This window comes from Pezoporus occidentalis, unplaced genomic scaffold (assembly GCF_034315485.1).
Source record: "Pezoporus occidentalis ecotype Australia unplaced genomic scaffold, CSIRO_AGI_Poc_V1 ctg47, whole genome shotgun sequence".
In the NCBI taxonomy this organism is placed as follows: Eukaryota; Metazoa; Chordata; class Aves; order Psittaciformes; family Psittacidae; genus Pezoporus; species Pezoporus occidentalis.
Genome location: NW_026915802.1, coordinates 2,718,673 through 2,732,486, shown reverse-complemented (window position 1 = coordinate 2,732,486; position 13,814 = coordinate 2,718,673). Strand labels below are relative to the sequence as shown.

The following is a 13,814-nucleotide window of genomic DNA, read 5'->3' as shown; positions in this document are numbered from 1 at the left end:
CTTAGTGGGTTTCTGTAAACTACATCATGTCCTTTGTGAGCATAAGCTGCAAGTCAGATTGCTCTGCCTTAGTAGTTCTAGTCTGACATCAAGACTGGGAAACTTAATTTGAAATCAACTATGTCCTGAAGCTATTCCAGTGAACATATGCATTTCATATCCTTTGATCAATAAGACAGTTTGCTGCTTTCAATAAAGAACTCAGAAGTGAGGTTAGCACTTGCTCAGAATACTTGGATCAGACTTTCTGGATATGATTCAACTTTTTGTTACAATGTCATAAAATCTAGGTTAACTCCAGTAATGCTGTAAGTATTCTGCAAAATTGTTATGTAATGTGAATTTCCTTTTCAGTATGACCATTCATGTATTTTATTGTAACTCATATTTTATGTTCATGGAAGTAAGGTTTTGAATACCAGTAAAAAAAAATTCTGTCTGCACTCAGCAATATAAAAGCTATTAGATTCTTCTACTGTAGTAGCAGGTTCAAATTTGCATCAGTTTTCTCATTTATCACCCTATTTAAAAAAAGAATTGAAAGAGTAACAATGCCCAATGCATTTCCCAGAGAGATTATCTGAGTGACACCATCTGTTTTAGGTGCTCTCTCTCTCTCTGTGTTTTCTTAGTGTGCCTTCCTTCAATAAGTAAATCTTGCTTTCAGCTCTTGAGATTATTTCATGGTTGTCAAGCTTTGTATGTATGAATGTTTAGGAAATCTTGATTCTGAGAGTTAATGCTTTCTTCTCCCCTTGGTGTTTGCTTCTGCAGTGTCTTGCCAAAACTACCATTACATCAAAGGCTTTCTGGTTGTCCCAGGACAGAGCCATTCTTTGATCTTATAAAAAAGACCGGGAGAGGAGCAGCAATCTGAGAACTTCTGTCCTGCCTGCCTCACCCTTTCCTTTCCTTTCATGAGCAAACCAGTGTGTCACTTCCCTTTGCTGGGGATGGAGAACTTTCCCAGGGTTCCTCAAGTCCTTCCTCTGCTCACTCCCATCAAGTAACTTCTGCTGCCTGATGGTGTTTGCTGTTAGCTTCTCCTGATGCTCACCTTCCTCTTCTCTTCTTCTCCCCCCCCACACATCTGTTGTTCTTGTTGAATACCTTACTACTTATGCATCCTGTGCCACCTACTCTTTGGTGCTTTACTTATTATTTTTTTTTGCTAATACACCCACCTCTGCTTTTCCTCCACCAACATTGTTTTTTTTTTTCTGTAAAAGAACTTGTTTTGCTTTGAAGAGTATGATTTTTCTTTTTTTTTTTTTTCTTTAAATAGTTGCCTTTATCTCCCATTCATACTTATTTCTCACTTTCTGGCTAATTATGGGATTTAGAGTGAGAACCAAAAAAATGCTGAAAAAAGTTATAAGATTCTGCACAACGTTTCTAATTTATGGATTTCATTTAAAGCTGTGTACTTGCACAAAATCCACAAACTAAGCATATGTATATTTCCAATGTCACCTCTAATTCCCCTTCCCTCAAAACCTGATATATAACACAATTTTTAAATTACTTTCTATTAGAAATGTTCAGTTTTGTAAAAATGAATTATTACCTGTAAGAAATAACATCTTGTTACAAAATATATACTTGCAGTGAGACTTTGAACACTAACTTTACAGATAACTATGCTCAAGAATATCTTACTGTGTTTTTGTTAAAAAATATTTAAAATACTGGCCTAAGAATTTATTGCTAAATTGCCTTTAAGGGGCATTTATAACTTTGGGGACACAGACATCAGTTACACCTATCAATGTTACTATAGATTTTTTTTCTCTCATTTCTCTCATCTCATCTAAAGATGTGCATCTTTTGATTAAAATGGGGAAATCTGTAATCCAAATTCCTAATTTATTTTCCTACTCTGGCACTGATTTTGCTGTGAATCCTAGCTTAAATCACTTCTCTCTGTATTTCAGTGTTTCTCAGCTGTGAAACTGAACAGTATTTCTTCCTGTGTTAATTGAATTTTTGTAAGGCTTTCTGGAAGGCATGATGAAATATTGTTAGCATGCAAAACATAAACATAAATTGCATGTAAACATTTTTAGCTTGCAAACCTCCATAAAGTTGAAGATAACATTCATGAATGAATGACAGAGAAATCTTTATACCTTTTAGGAATGTGTGCCCACTAACATTGCTTTAATTTAGGCATGCTGCCTCTTGTCTTGTATTCCTTTTAATTTCCAGTAATTATGTCTGGATGTTTTTGATCAAAATCTTAGCAAAAGGTAAAGAATAGATTCTCAAAAAGAAATCCTGTGGACCTCTAGTAGTACTCGGAGCACTAGCAGATGATTCACAGAGAGCTGGCTTGCCAAAAGACTGCACTGTCTTCTCCACATTTCTAGCTGCTAGTATGCATCAAACAACTAAAAATTCATGAAATGTTTTCCTAATATTTTTCCATGTAAACAATTCACATAGTTACCACAGGGATCTTATGTGCTCAAGAATGAGAGATGGTCCATGACATTGCAAACAGGAAAGGAAGCATCCATGGAGCTTTCTTAATTAAAATGTGGTCCACCCCATACAAAAACATCTGGAGTCTAAATTAAAAGCTTGGTTAGGTTGACATTTGCAATGCTTTGTTACAAAGGTATTTTCATTTTCATTATTATAAGTGTAGTTTTTGCTTGGAAAAAAATAATTTTGTTAAAATCTGTATGAAACAATGTAGTATAGAAAAAAAGACAATTGAAATTGCATGTTGTGTGACTTGACAAGTTTTTATGTATTGCCTATCTTTGTAAAGGTAAATTGATTTCTTTTGTATTTGTACCTATTTGTATTTTGTGTAAATTTCTACAAATTTGTATTTTGTATTACCTATCTTTGTAAAGGTAAATTGAGTTCTTGATGTGCTGAAATTATAACAATGTTGTAATTGGAGTAATGGTATTTAAAGAATACAAAAAAGTGGAATTTAAGGATACAAAATACATTTTTTGTTTTCTCTTATATTCCCTCTATGCATATGATGTACAGAACGTTCTAGCTCCTGTGGAATTTGCCTGGTGCATGAGTCAACAGAGAACCTCAGGTGTAGAATCCTGCCTTGGGTAAAAGAAGAGCGTATGATGTATCAGTCTAGTGCTGGAGATAGAAGTTAACAATGCACAGTTTCACAGATATTAGCAGGAAAAGTAAAGGATCCCTGAATACATGTTGGGTGTATCCTATTCTTACTATTTAAGTTGGAGCTGTTCAGCCTGAAGAAGAGAAGGCTGCGTGGAGACCTCATAGCAGCCTTCCAGTATCTGAAGGGGGGGCTATAGAGATGCTGGGGATGGACTCTTCATTAGGGACCATAGTGATAGGACAAGGGGTAATGGGTTCAAACTTAAACAGGGGAAGTTTAGATTGGATATAAGGAAGAAGTTCTTTACTGCAAGGGTGGTGAGGCACTGGAATGGGTTGCCCAAGGAAGTTGTGAATGCTCCATCCCTGTTGGTGTTCAAGGCCAGGTTGGACAGAGCCTTGGGTGAGATGGTTTAGTGTGAGGTGTCCCTGCCCATGGCAGGGGGGCTGCAACTACATGATCTTAAGGTCCTTTCCAACCCTAACTGTTCTATGATTCTAAGTATTCAACTTGCTAAGGCCATTTTAAATAAGTCATTGTAGATCACCTTTACCATTATATCTTTCATCTGAATTGTGAGTAACTGCCTGCTGACATGCATTGCAGTCAGTTAAAATTACAATCACATTTAATCTTTTTATGGGTATTCTTTGGGGATTAGCTCTAACTAGCACTTAAGTCAGTTCTAATTTTCAAAAATGTCTGTGCAATACAGCCAGCCATTTGTTTTTACATACCTCAGAAAAGAAAGGAGCTCTGTACTTGAAAGTCAATGAAGCTTGGTTTCTGGTTTGTTTATGTGTTTTCAATACATCGATTCTTAAAGGCAAACTGTAGGAGGGTATAGACAAACCCAGTTTGATCTATTTGCATTTAGCATTGCAGCTTTGAGCCAGAAAATGAAATGTGTATTTGATTTTGATTTAGATCTGTCCCTTGAGACAGTGTGAAGCTGTCTATCACCAAGAATACATCCATATAGGAGGATTAACTGTTCACATGCAGTTTAAACGTCAAAGAGTTTGTATGATTTAATGAAAAACGAGTAATTTGTTTTATTATTCTCTGTGAAAACATAGAACGCCCCTTCTCAAAGTAAATGATTTTTATTTTTAAAACAAAGATTAATAGCACTCTATGGAAGAGTCTGCTGTGAAAGTAAAATGTCCTTAATATGGTTTCAGTCAGTACAATTGGTGTTTCTTCCTCTTATCGGTACCATCAGTGCACTGTATCAGTACCTTCTGTTCCCTGTTAAACAATGAGCAGACAGATGTGATTGCTGTCTTTAGGGTTATATGTATTCATTATGTCATACAGCTTTCTGATTTCTGGGAAAAAATTAACAGTACTTAATTGTCCTCTATGTCAGGTGCTTCTGACATCCTTTTTTGCCTTTTATCTGTGTGGCTAAATCCATCTCTTTTAATAGAGTGTAGTCATTAATCATACAAGTATGACATTTGATCCACATTGAGAAGGTTGCTGTGCATTTCGTTAAATTACCAGACCAGTTCTGTGTGCCAGCTTTTTCATCATGTTTCCCTCCTATTCTACAGTGTATTCTTTTGCTGCCACATTCTTTGTTGAATTTCCCCTATAAAACGTGGCTTTTTTATTTTTCTGTTTTTATTTGCCATTCTTTTCATTGGTTTTATGAAAAAGGCACACATTTCTGTCCCTGAAAATGTTAGCATGTGACTTATCCTATTCAAATCAGTTCCCAAACTGCTCAGAAGACTGAGAATTTTAGAATATAAAAGGGTCTGTTCTGTTTAAGACCAAAGGTCAGCCTAGCCCAGCTATAGGCACTGCAACAATGGCCAAATTAAAATGCTTAGGGAAGTAGGGAAGAGTTTATGAACAGGACTGACATATATTTTGTTTCCCACTTATTCAGTCTGATTCCAGCTATTCAAAGCTCAGAGGCTTCTAGACATAGATGTAATTTCTATGAATTTGGAACCCTTCCATGGTCTTCCTCATTCATGAACTTTCCCAGTTTTATGCTTAAACCCATTTAAAATTTTCTCTTTATGTGACTTCTTTTTTCATGCAAATTGGTCATTTCTCTGTCTTCCTGGCATGAGAGTCCTGTTTTTTTTCAGTCACTGTATTTAATAATTTCTTACATAGAAACAGAACTCCATGGCTTTGATCATTCTTGTTGATCTTCTCTGACCTTTTCTTCTTTCTATTTTGAAACAGAAGTCTCCAGCTGCACTCAGTTGTCAAGATGGGTTGACCCTGTGGATTTGTACTCAGGAATAATTGTATTCCTTTTTTCCTCTTTCCTGATTCTCTCCAGTATTGTTTGTCTGATTGATACTGAACACTGAATTAGCAAGTTCTTGGAAATATGTATCATTATTCCATGATCTACTTCCTCAGCAGTAATGATTAGCTTAGAGCCCATCATTTCGTGTGTGAGGTTGGGTTTAAATTTTAAGAATCTAAAAAACCTTTCAAAGTAGCATGTATCATCCTTTATCCACATGATTCTTGATGAAACCAAAAAAAACAAGGACTGAATATGCATATAACCTAAAGGCTGGTCTTCCGCTTTCAAGATTATGTTTAATAATGTAACTAATGTGGGCTAGCTGAGGCACAGCTGATAGTTTTGGGTTTTTTTTGTGTTCCATAAAAAGTACATGAAATAGAGGGGATATATTTAGGAGACACTTGGGGAGAATAGACAGTGTAGACATGTGGTTTTTAGCATTGGAATTTAGAGAAAGAATTGAAAAATGGGATGGCTTAAGGCATCATTTAGGGCCTGAGTTCCTTTTATTCTGAGAACAGATCACAGGCTGTCTTTATTAACATGGGGAGCGAGAGGGCAAGGGCAAAAATCTTTGTAGTTGGAAAAAAAATTGCTGCAAATTGAATATACTTTAATGCATACTGAGGAGCCACTACATTAAATTTGTCCTGTGTCCCAGGTATTTGTGATACCTCAAATGTATATTTTTCTGCAGTTCATAAGTAAAATACTTTAGCAAAATGAATTAGGCAATACATACTATAAGCTTAAAATATTTATGGTTTAATTTGGTATTGTGCCAAGAAGAGACATTGTGAGGGTGTTATGATTTTGGGGTTATTTCCTATGAGGAAGGATTTTATGTCTGAAGGGGTAGTGAAGTTTTTGTGTTCAAAGTAAAACTTTGTGGACATGTGTCCCATCAGATCTTGATGATACTGGGATGACTGCAAAACATTAGGATATAGTATTTTGTTTCACATATAGTTAAGTTTAGATTCCTTTTGGTCTGCTGTCTCTCATATATTTCCCAGCCTTAGAAAAACACATGCAGACCAGTACCAGGGGCTACTCTGTGAAGCAGCAGCAAACATTGCATCTCATCATAAATTAATGAAGTGGAAAATTAATGCTTTGATGAACATAAGGCCATTGTAAATGAAGCATGAAATATGAATGAATACTGCTTTAATGTGGTAAAAGTGAAGTGGTTCATTCTTATGAGAGGTAAACATTAGAGATTGATAGATACCTCTGGGCAACTTTACTTTCAAGTTGAGATGTATAGTAGTATTTTGAAAACAGGAAAGAGGTATTTTATAGCTGTAAAAACATTTTTACACTGTAATCTGTGAAAAACACTTTATACACAATATGTAGGCCTCGTGCCCAATTAATGTATTACTGCAGGTTCTCTAATTTTTTTTTGGTAAAGAAACAGATATGTTTCAGGAAAAATTAGTTTTTAGTCCTTACAAAATCTTCCTAGGTGAATTTTGCAGGACTTCTTATGAAGATAATACAGTAAATTTTGGGTTTGGTCCAAATGCAGCTAGCTAAGTGTGAAATATAAACTTCCTTTCTCCTGCAGGAGGGGAGAAAGAAGAATTTACTGGTTTTTGTTATAAGAAAAAATCTTTATTAATTCTGACTGAGTTTTGTTAAAATGTAACAGAATTAATGTGTTAGTATAGACGAGGAAATAATAATTTGTTTTGGGTTCATATCTACGTTATCAATGCCTTATTTTCCCTGTCTCTATTTTCTTGTTCTCACTAATGGACTAAAGTATCTGTTTTATTCTGTTTCACTTTTGACAGTTCTTCCTGTACTTCTTGGAATCTAAAATATCCTTCCTTGCTGGCCAATCCTTTTATCCCATTTTCTAGGCTTCTTAATCTTCCTATTGTTCTTGAAGCAACAATTCACTCAACCTTCTCATGGAATTCTTTCCCCTTGCCTGTGATAATGGAGCTGTTATTGTTCTAATAATTTTGACCACAATGTATTCTTATTCTCTTCTGTGCTGTGTGAAGAGCAGAAATTATCCTGGAAAAGGGGCCAGATTTGTGAGTTCCTGGCTATTTTTTTCCTACTGCATCTTGCATTCCTACTGCAGAATATAACAGTGGGAAAAGAGAGCCCTTTTTTAGCTAAGCATGCAATCTAAAAGTAAAAGTTTATTCTAAGAGGGTGGGAGATTATTGTTTGAACCTCATTAGTTTCAAAAGTTAAAAAAACCCTAATGCAACAGTCATTTAACAAAGTCATTTTATAGAAATAGGTTCCAATATTTTCAGCATATTAACTGCCAGTGCAATTTTTTCCTAATTACAGAAAATTAGGTAAATTATTTTACATACATTATACTTCTGCATGCATATGATTACAGAAGCAGAAAAACCAGTCCCGCATTCACTACCTATTCTTGTTTATTGGCTGAATATTGGTGACAAGTTCAGCCCTGCAAGATGCAAGTGAATCTCATTGCTTGTGAAACTTGACCTTCATTAGTTATGGAAAACATATTTCTTGCAATCTTAAAATCTGAATACTTGGAGCTGTTAGGAAAGAAGCAAACAATAAGACAGACATCATTGCTTCTAAATGGATGGTGTGTCTGCACTTGGGTTTACTCTGTTCAGTTCTGTTTCTATGCTCTTCACTCTCCCCTCCATCTTTTTGGAGTAGAGTGCACTTGTGCTGAGAGGTTCCCAGTGTTTGGTTTTTTTTTATCCTGGTGTGATTGCAAGTTTTAGTCTCTTTAGGTCTTAAGCCTGGGACTAAAAGGTGATGTCTTTTATGTTGGTCAGATGGTGACTTTCCAAGACTAGCAGCAGAGCTTTTGTAGTTAAGGGCAAATTAACTCAGTTTGCAGACTTTACAGCATAACCATATTTGACTTCAGGATTGATGAATTGTATTTGTTGTATAGATTTTTGCTTTAAAGTGCCAGGGCAGTAACATGGTTAATGATATCCATTATTATTAGAATGCATACCAGGTTAACAGAACCTTAGCCAAAGAAGTGTAATTTATAGAACTGTGGAGGAAATGCCAACTATTCAGAAACTGTAAGCAGTATTGTTTCTCTACTTTCTCTTCAGCAAATAATAGAAGGGCACCTTTTGAAAAGCTCCAGAGTAATCTGGCTTGTGGGGCATAACTACTCTTTATACGTGACTAACCCACCTGTGCAGAAAACCCAAAACAGGATAATAATTTTCTTCAGTTCCTTGCATCTTGCTACACACTAGAGTTTTTGTGTCACTGGTGTGAATGTGAAATCTTGTTGTTGAGTCCAGCCCTAACTCTCCCTAGAGTGGTAATTCATTCTTCAGCAGTACATATATCTAAAACAAAAATATGAAATTTGATTGTTTTATATTCAGCTACATGCTAACTGCACATAATTGTATTTGGGAAAAAAAAAGTTTCTACTATGTCTTTAGCTACAAAGATATAAATGTTGTGAGTAAAGATTTATGTTTTTGTTAAATGCTTTTTACTCCCTGAAGTGCAATAGAAGAAAATTTCGTACTGAAGGCTACATAAACTCCAAAACTGTAAAAGTATTGTTTTGCTTCAGTAAACTGGTAACTATTCAGAGAGACTCAAATTAAGGAAACTCTGCTGTATGTTTTATTTTGTCCTTCTTTTCTTAACAGCCTTCTTACTGTTGACCTGTTTTATTTACAGACACATACATACCTGTAGACCTGTTTTCCATAGATATAATAGGTTTTCAATGTCTGAGATGGCTGGAAGAATTGATTAACTTTTTTGTTTTATATTGTGTTCTGTTCTTTAGCATACTCAAGTAGCTTTAGACCATCTGGAGACTGTTCCTGAGAAACTGAGCCTGTTAGAAGATTTCAAAGATATTGGAGTAAGATAGATTTCCTATGATTCTTTTAGTACTTCCAAAATATTTTGTTTAATTAATGTCCTCTTCAGATGTATGCATTAATTAATAAGATATGTAACATGACATATGTGCATATTATATAGACAAAACATAGAGAAACCTATTTTCATGTTTTATGAGGTTATAAATTTAGTCCTAATTAGTAATATTGCTGAAATACTCCATCATGTAAACAAACATTGCTAACTGGGCATAATAGGTCAAGTCCTAATTGCTGGTTCAGAATATTTGTATTGAGTGCTGAATTCCGATATGCTCATTGTTAAAAAATGAAAATTTTTAAATTAAATAAATTATATCACATTGACAGTAGTGGTGAAGTTTTGTCAAGTCATAAGCCTCATATCAGATCTTCAGTGGGTAAGTGGCTAAACCACTGTATTATTATTGCTTTCCATATATGAAGTTGGTAGTTTACTAAAGAGAATTTGGAATCTCATTGCACAATATAAGTTTAAAATCAGTATTAAATCACATATCAACAAATGCATAATGAGTTGCATTTTATTTGCTGTGTAGAATTTCTCATTCTGAGGTACTCATAAGCATTTCAAAACATATTTGTTTACAACATTTGTTATTTTAAATGTACTTGCACAAGGTCATGTGTTAATAATTGTATGCTGTTTTATTGTTGTCATCATCAACAGTTAGGAACACAAGTGCTAGTTGAAATATTTGGGTTTTTAAAGAAAAATATTGTTGGGAGCTATAGCTTTAACTTCACATTCCAGGTAACCCCAAAAGAGCTTTTTGCTCTGATGGCGATTGACATTTGCCTTTTGTTTCTGATGGTTCTGCATTGTGACAGGAGAAATTCTGCTCTCAGCTGGGCAAAGCAGAAGCTTGAATGTAGTGTTTCTACAGTCACCTTCACATGTGCATGCTTTTGCTTAATGTTACAATGAAATGCCGCTGTCATTTTCTGATTTGCTGTAGTTATCACTTAGCCAGCATTTGTGAGATTGGAATTCAAATTCTTTGTCTTAATTTGAGCTCTGTCCTTCTCCCTGATGTTTAATTTTTAAGAAGTTTTCTTTTTCTCTTTAAAAAAAGAGTCCTTACCAACAACTGCATACTGTTTATTACATAATTTATTATTCAAGAGAACTAAACTTTATATCTTAGTCATGAGTATGATGTCAGTTTGGAGTTTCATTAATTCCTATATTTGAAAATAATACATTGGATATTTTGTACAATAGTGTATTTTATTCTTAAGGAGTATGTGTGAATGAAGTATTTCAAAGCTATTAATTGCTTTCCATTACTAGCTTGTTCTTCCCTCAGTGTTTTCATAGGAAGGGAGAAGGAAAGAGAAAGTAAGTCTTTGGTAATATCTCACAAGTTGTTTGGTAGTTGTAGTCATTCAGGAGAATGATTATCTAGTTCAGTGGAAGATGTTCTGTTTTCTCATTTGAAGATAGTTCTGTTTAGTCCATATCCTTAGTATGTTGGGTTTTATTTTCTTCGTTTTTTTTTTTTTTCCCAAGTGCTTAATATTTTGCCATTACAGAATTTCTTTCTTAGAAGGCATAATATTAATGAATTTTGGAGTTACAAGCAATCTTTCACCATTTGAGAATGAGGCTGTTCACATTCTAACCCATTTTCATTTTAACATTACATGCTTTTGTGGGGCCTCTGTATTTCAGCCTCTGAAAGATAGTAATTTATTAATTCTTGCTGTATTGAAAATTCTTGGTGATATCTGTGTTTACAGCCAACATTTATTAACTGCTTGTCAGATTATCAAACCATTTAGATCTTTCAATCCATTTCTAGGAGTCCCGTTGCCGAAGGGAGATTATTGAGGAAAGATACACAAAATATAAAGAACTGGTATGTTCTTTACAGCAACAGCTGGAAGATTCAAAACGAATAGTTCAACAATTCAAGGTATGTGTGTGTACTCCACTTTTGTTTCCCAATTACTTGCAGTCAGCCGCATAAGTTTATTTGACGCATATTAACTCCTAGTACAGACACAGACTAAAATCACGCATGAATGTTTCTGTTTTGTGTAGCTGCCATGGCTGATGTAAAATTCAATGACAGAAGCTTGTCTTGTAAAGTGCCATGGATGTTTTTCAAAAATGTTTAAAATTTCAAAGAAAAGTGTCTTACTGAATCTTACAACTCTGAAGGGTTTACCTGCTTTATGAAATTGCTGTCTGCAGCAATTTTTTGATTGGTTTGTTCAATTTCCCCTTGTCCTTTCATGTAAAAGGTAAATACAGAAATCTGTTTCTTTCATGAAAAGGATGATTAATTTTTAAATTTCTTATTATGATTTTTCAGTAGTTGCCCTTTGCAGTCTTTACAAAAGATAAGATGTCTGTTTCATGCATAAAATCCAGGCAGAAAGGGCAAGTGGTTTGTTAGAGATCACTCAGTGGACTGATAACAGGGCTAGGCAAAATTTCCTAACTCCATGCAAGACAAATCCAGTGCTCTAGAAACATTGCCTGTAATGAGTTTACCTTTCCAACTATTGACACGCTTTCTTTCTCTTTGTAATAGCTTGTTCATTGCCATACCATTTGTTACTGAATGTCATTGTGGTAGCAGCTTACTTTGGTAGAACTACAGTTTCTTGTGGACATGACTGAAATAAGTGATCAGAACTGAAGAACCATGCTAGTATTTCAGCTACGTATCACAGTTGAATCAAGATACTTTAGCAATGAATCTTACCAGTTTCTTTAAGCGTTGAGCTAAAATCTACTATATACATACTGTGTATAAAACCCCTTTGTTTGTGTTCCCCACCTCTTCCATAGTGGCCTTCCTTCTGTAAAATGAAGGCATACTTAGCAGTAGGTCTTTTTAAAAGTCAAAAAAGTAAAATAAATACAGAGTATTTTAGCTCAGTTAAGTTGCTGTGGTAGAAGAAGGTATTAAGCTGCTTGAAAAAGCCATCTTGCTTTTCTGCCAGAAAGAATTGAAACAGGACAGATTTGGTTTCAGTCTATTGCTAATGATAATCTTCGCTTTCTTGAATTTCTCTTGGCTTCACGCAAGAGTTACTAATTCAGTAGCCTCTGAAATTTGGATAACATTGAAAAGCTAAGTGGAATGCAATCAGCTGATGGTAGAATGTAATATTGCAGTAAGCTGACTGAACTTACTGAGCTCTTGTGATTTGAACTCTATATTCAGAATCCAGTACAAATCTGATTCCAAAACAATATTTCCTCTTTAGACAAAAGAGAGCATTTAATGGCTTCCATTTAGTTATGCCTAATTGGGATTTTGCATGACATACAGTACTCTTTGCTGTCATGGCTGTTACAAATAGAACAGAATGTTCAAAACCAAGTAACAGACGGGAGCTAATCTGATTTTAGTGATCAGGCTAGCTTAGTCTAAAAAAAACCTTTTTTATGTTTGCCTTTCTCACCCTCTCTTGGAACTAACTCAAATGCATTGCTATTTATTTTTATTTATTTTACTGTTTGTCAACTGCTTGTCTTTGAAATTGATTGGTGGAAGAATGTAGAGTTAAGGACATCAAAATTCATTCTTATAGTTTTGATTAATGCTCTATAGATAACATAGTGCTTTTGCTATACAAAACAGACAGTCATTTGGTAGGTGATAAGAAAATGCATGTTTTTAAAAGGGAGTTCTTGTAAAATTTGTACATTGACCATTTAAGATAAAATTATTTATGGAATTAATCTTTTTCCTTTGTTATGATCTTCTTTCTAGCCTTTCATGTTGTACAGCTCTTTCCCTTTCCTTGCTATTATTAATCTCAGACAGGCATTATCTAATCCTGTGTCCGAGCCTCTTCATTTTAAGGAGTAAACATGAAACTGATGTTGAATGTTCCCCTAATAGCAGTTACTTTTCTTCCTTTCTTATGATTTCATTTGTCCCCGCTCAGTCTTCCTACTCCTTTGTAGTCTTGTCAAATGGCTGTAAAATACCTGCTGGGTAGAAGCCCAGGAAAATCACAGTTCCTGTTTGTATGTGTTAAAATGTAAGATTGCCAGCAATGAAGGCGGCCAGAGTCTGTCAGAGTACCATCAAGTACAACAGTCATGACTTTAAGAAAGGACAAGTGATAGTAGATAAAGAAGGAGTTGGGGGAAAAGAAGATAAATATAGCACATACAGTAAAATAAATAATAAAGAATACCATCTGAAGCAAAATCAAAAGGGAAAGCTAGAGGAAAACTAAAGATAAATGTTATGATTGATAAATGTAAATAGTTTAGTTTCCCTGCCACGAATTACTGACATTCTAGTCAAATACAGCATACAGGTGTAACTGTAAATGAAGCACATGAGTAAAGAGAAAGCCATTTTGTATTGCCAATGTTGGTAGAAGCTCCTTGCTTGTTTAAAAGCCCTGTTCTAAAATAGCATTTCTGGAAGCAGATTGAAAAGACAAAAACTTTTCTTATTCTTTAAAAGTTGTTATTGTTCTATGTACACTATAGGTATTAAGTCTCACATCAGCACATAAGGGGATTAATATGTATAATTCCCATTAGTCTTAATAGGAG

General features: G+C 34.7%; 1 protein-coding gene and 1 long non-coding RNA gene across 16 annotated transcripts in view; both read left to right on the top strand.

The window, feature by feature from the left end:
• CEP128 (centrosomal protein 128) overlaps positions 1-13,814 on the top strand; it is a 140,781-nt gene that overhangs the window by 87,912 nt on the left and 39,055 nt on the right. For 11 of the 15 annotated variants that reach the window (XM_062636218.1, XM_062636217.1, XM_062636216.1 and 8 more), the window contains 2 exons: positions 9,181-9,258; positions 11,083-11,196. The exons of 3 other annotated variants lie outside the window; for them this stretch is intronic. In XM_062636218.1, the coding sequence (XP_062492202.1) occupies positions 9,181-9,258; positions 11,083-11,196 (192 nt within the window). The remainder of the gene's footprint in view (positions 1-9,180; positions 9,259-11,082; positions 11,197-13,814) is intronic. One more of the 15 variants, XM_062636225.1, reaches the window with a different exon arrangement.
• On the top strand, positions 1,734-4,617 carry LOC134172788 (uncharacterized). The gene is made up of 2 exons (XR_009968015.1): positions 1,734-3,217; positions 3,606-4,617. It is a non-coding gene; the product is annotated as an uncharacterized LOC134172788 (long non-coding RNA).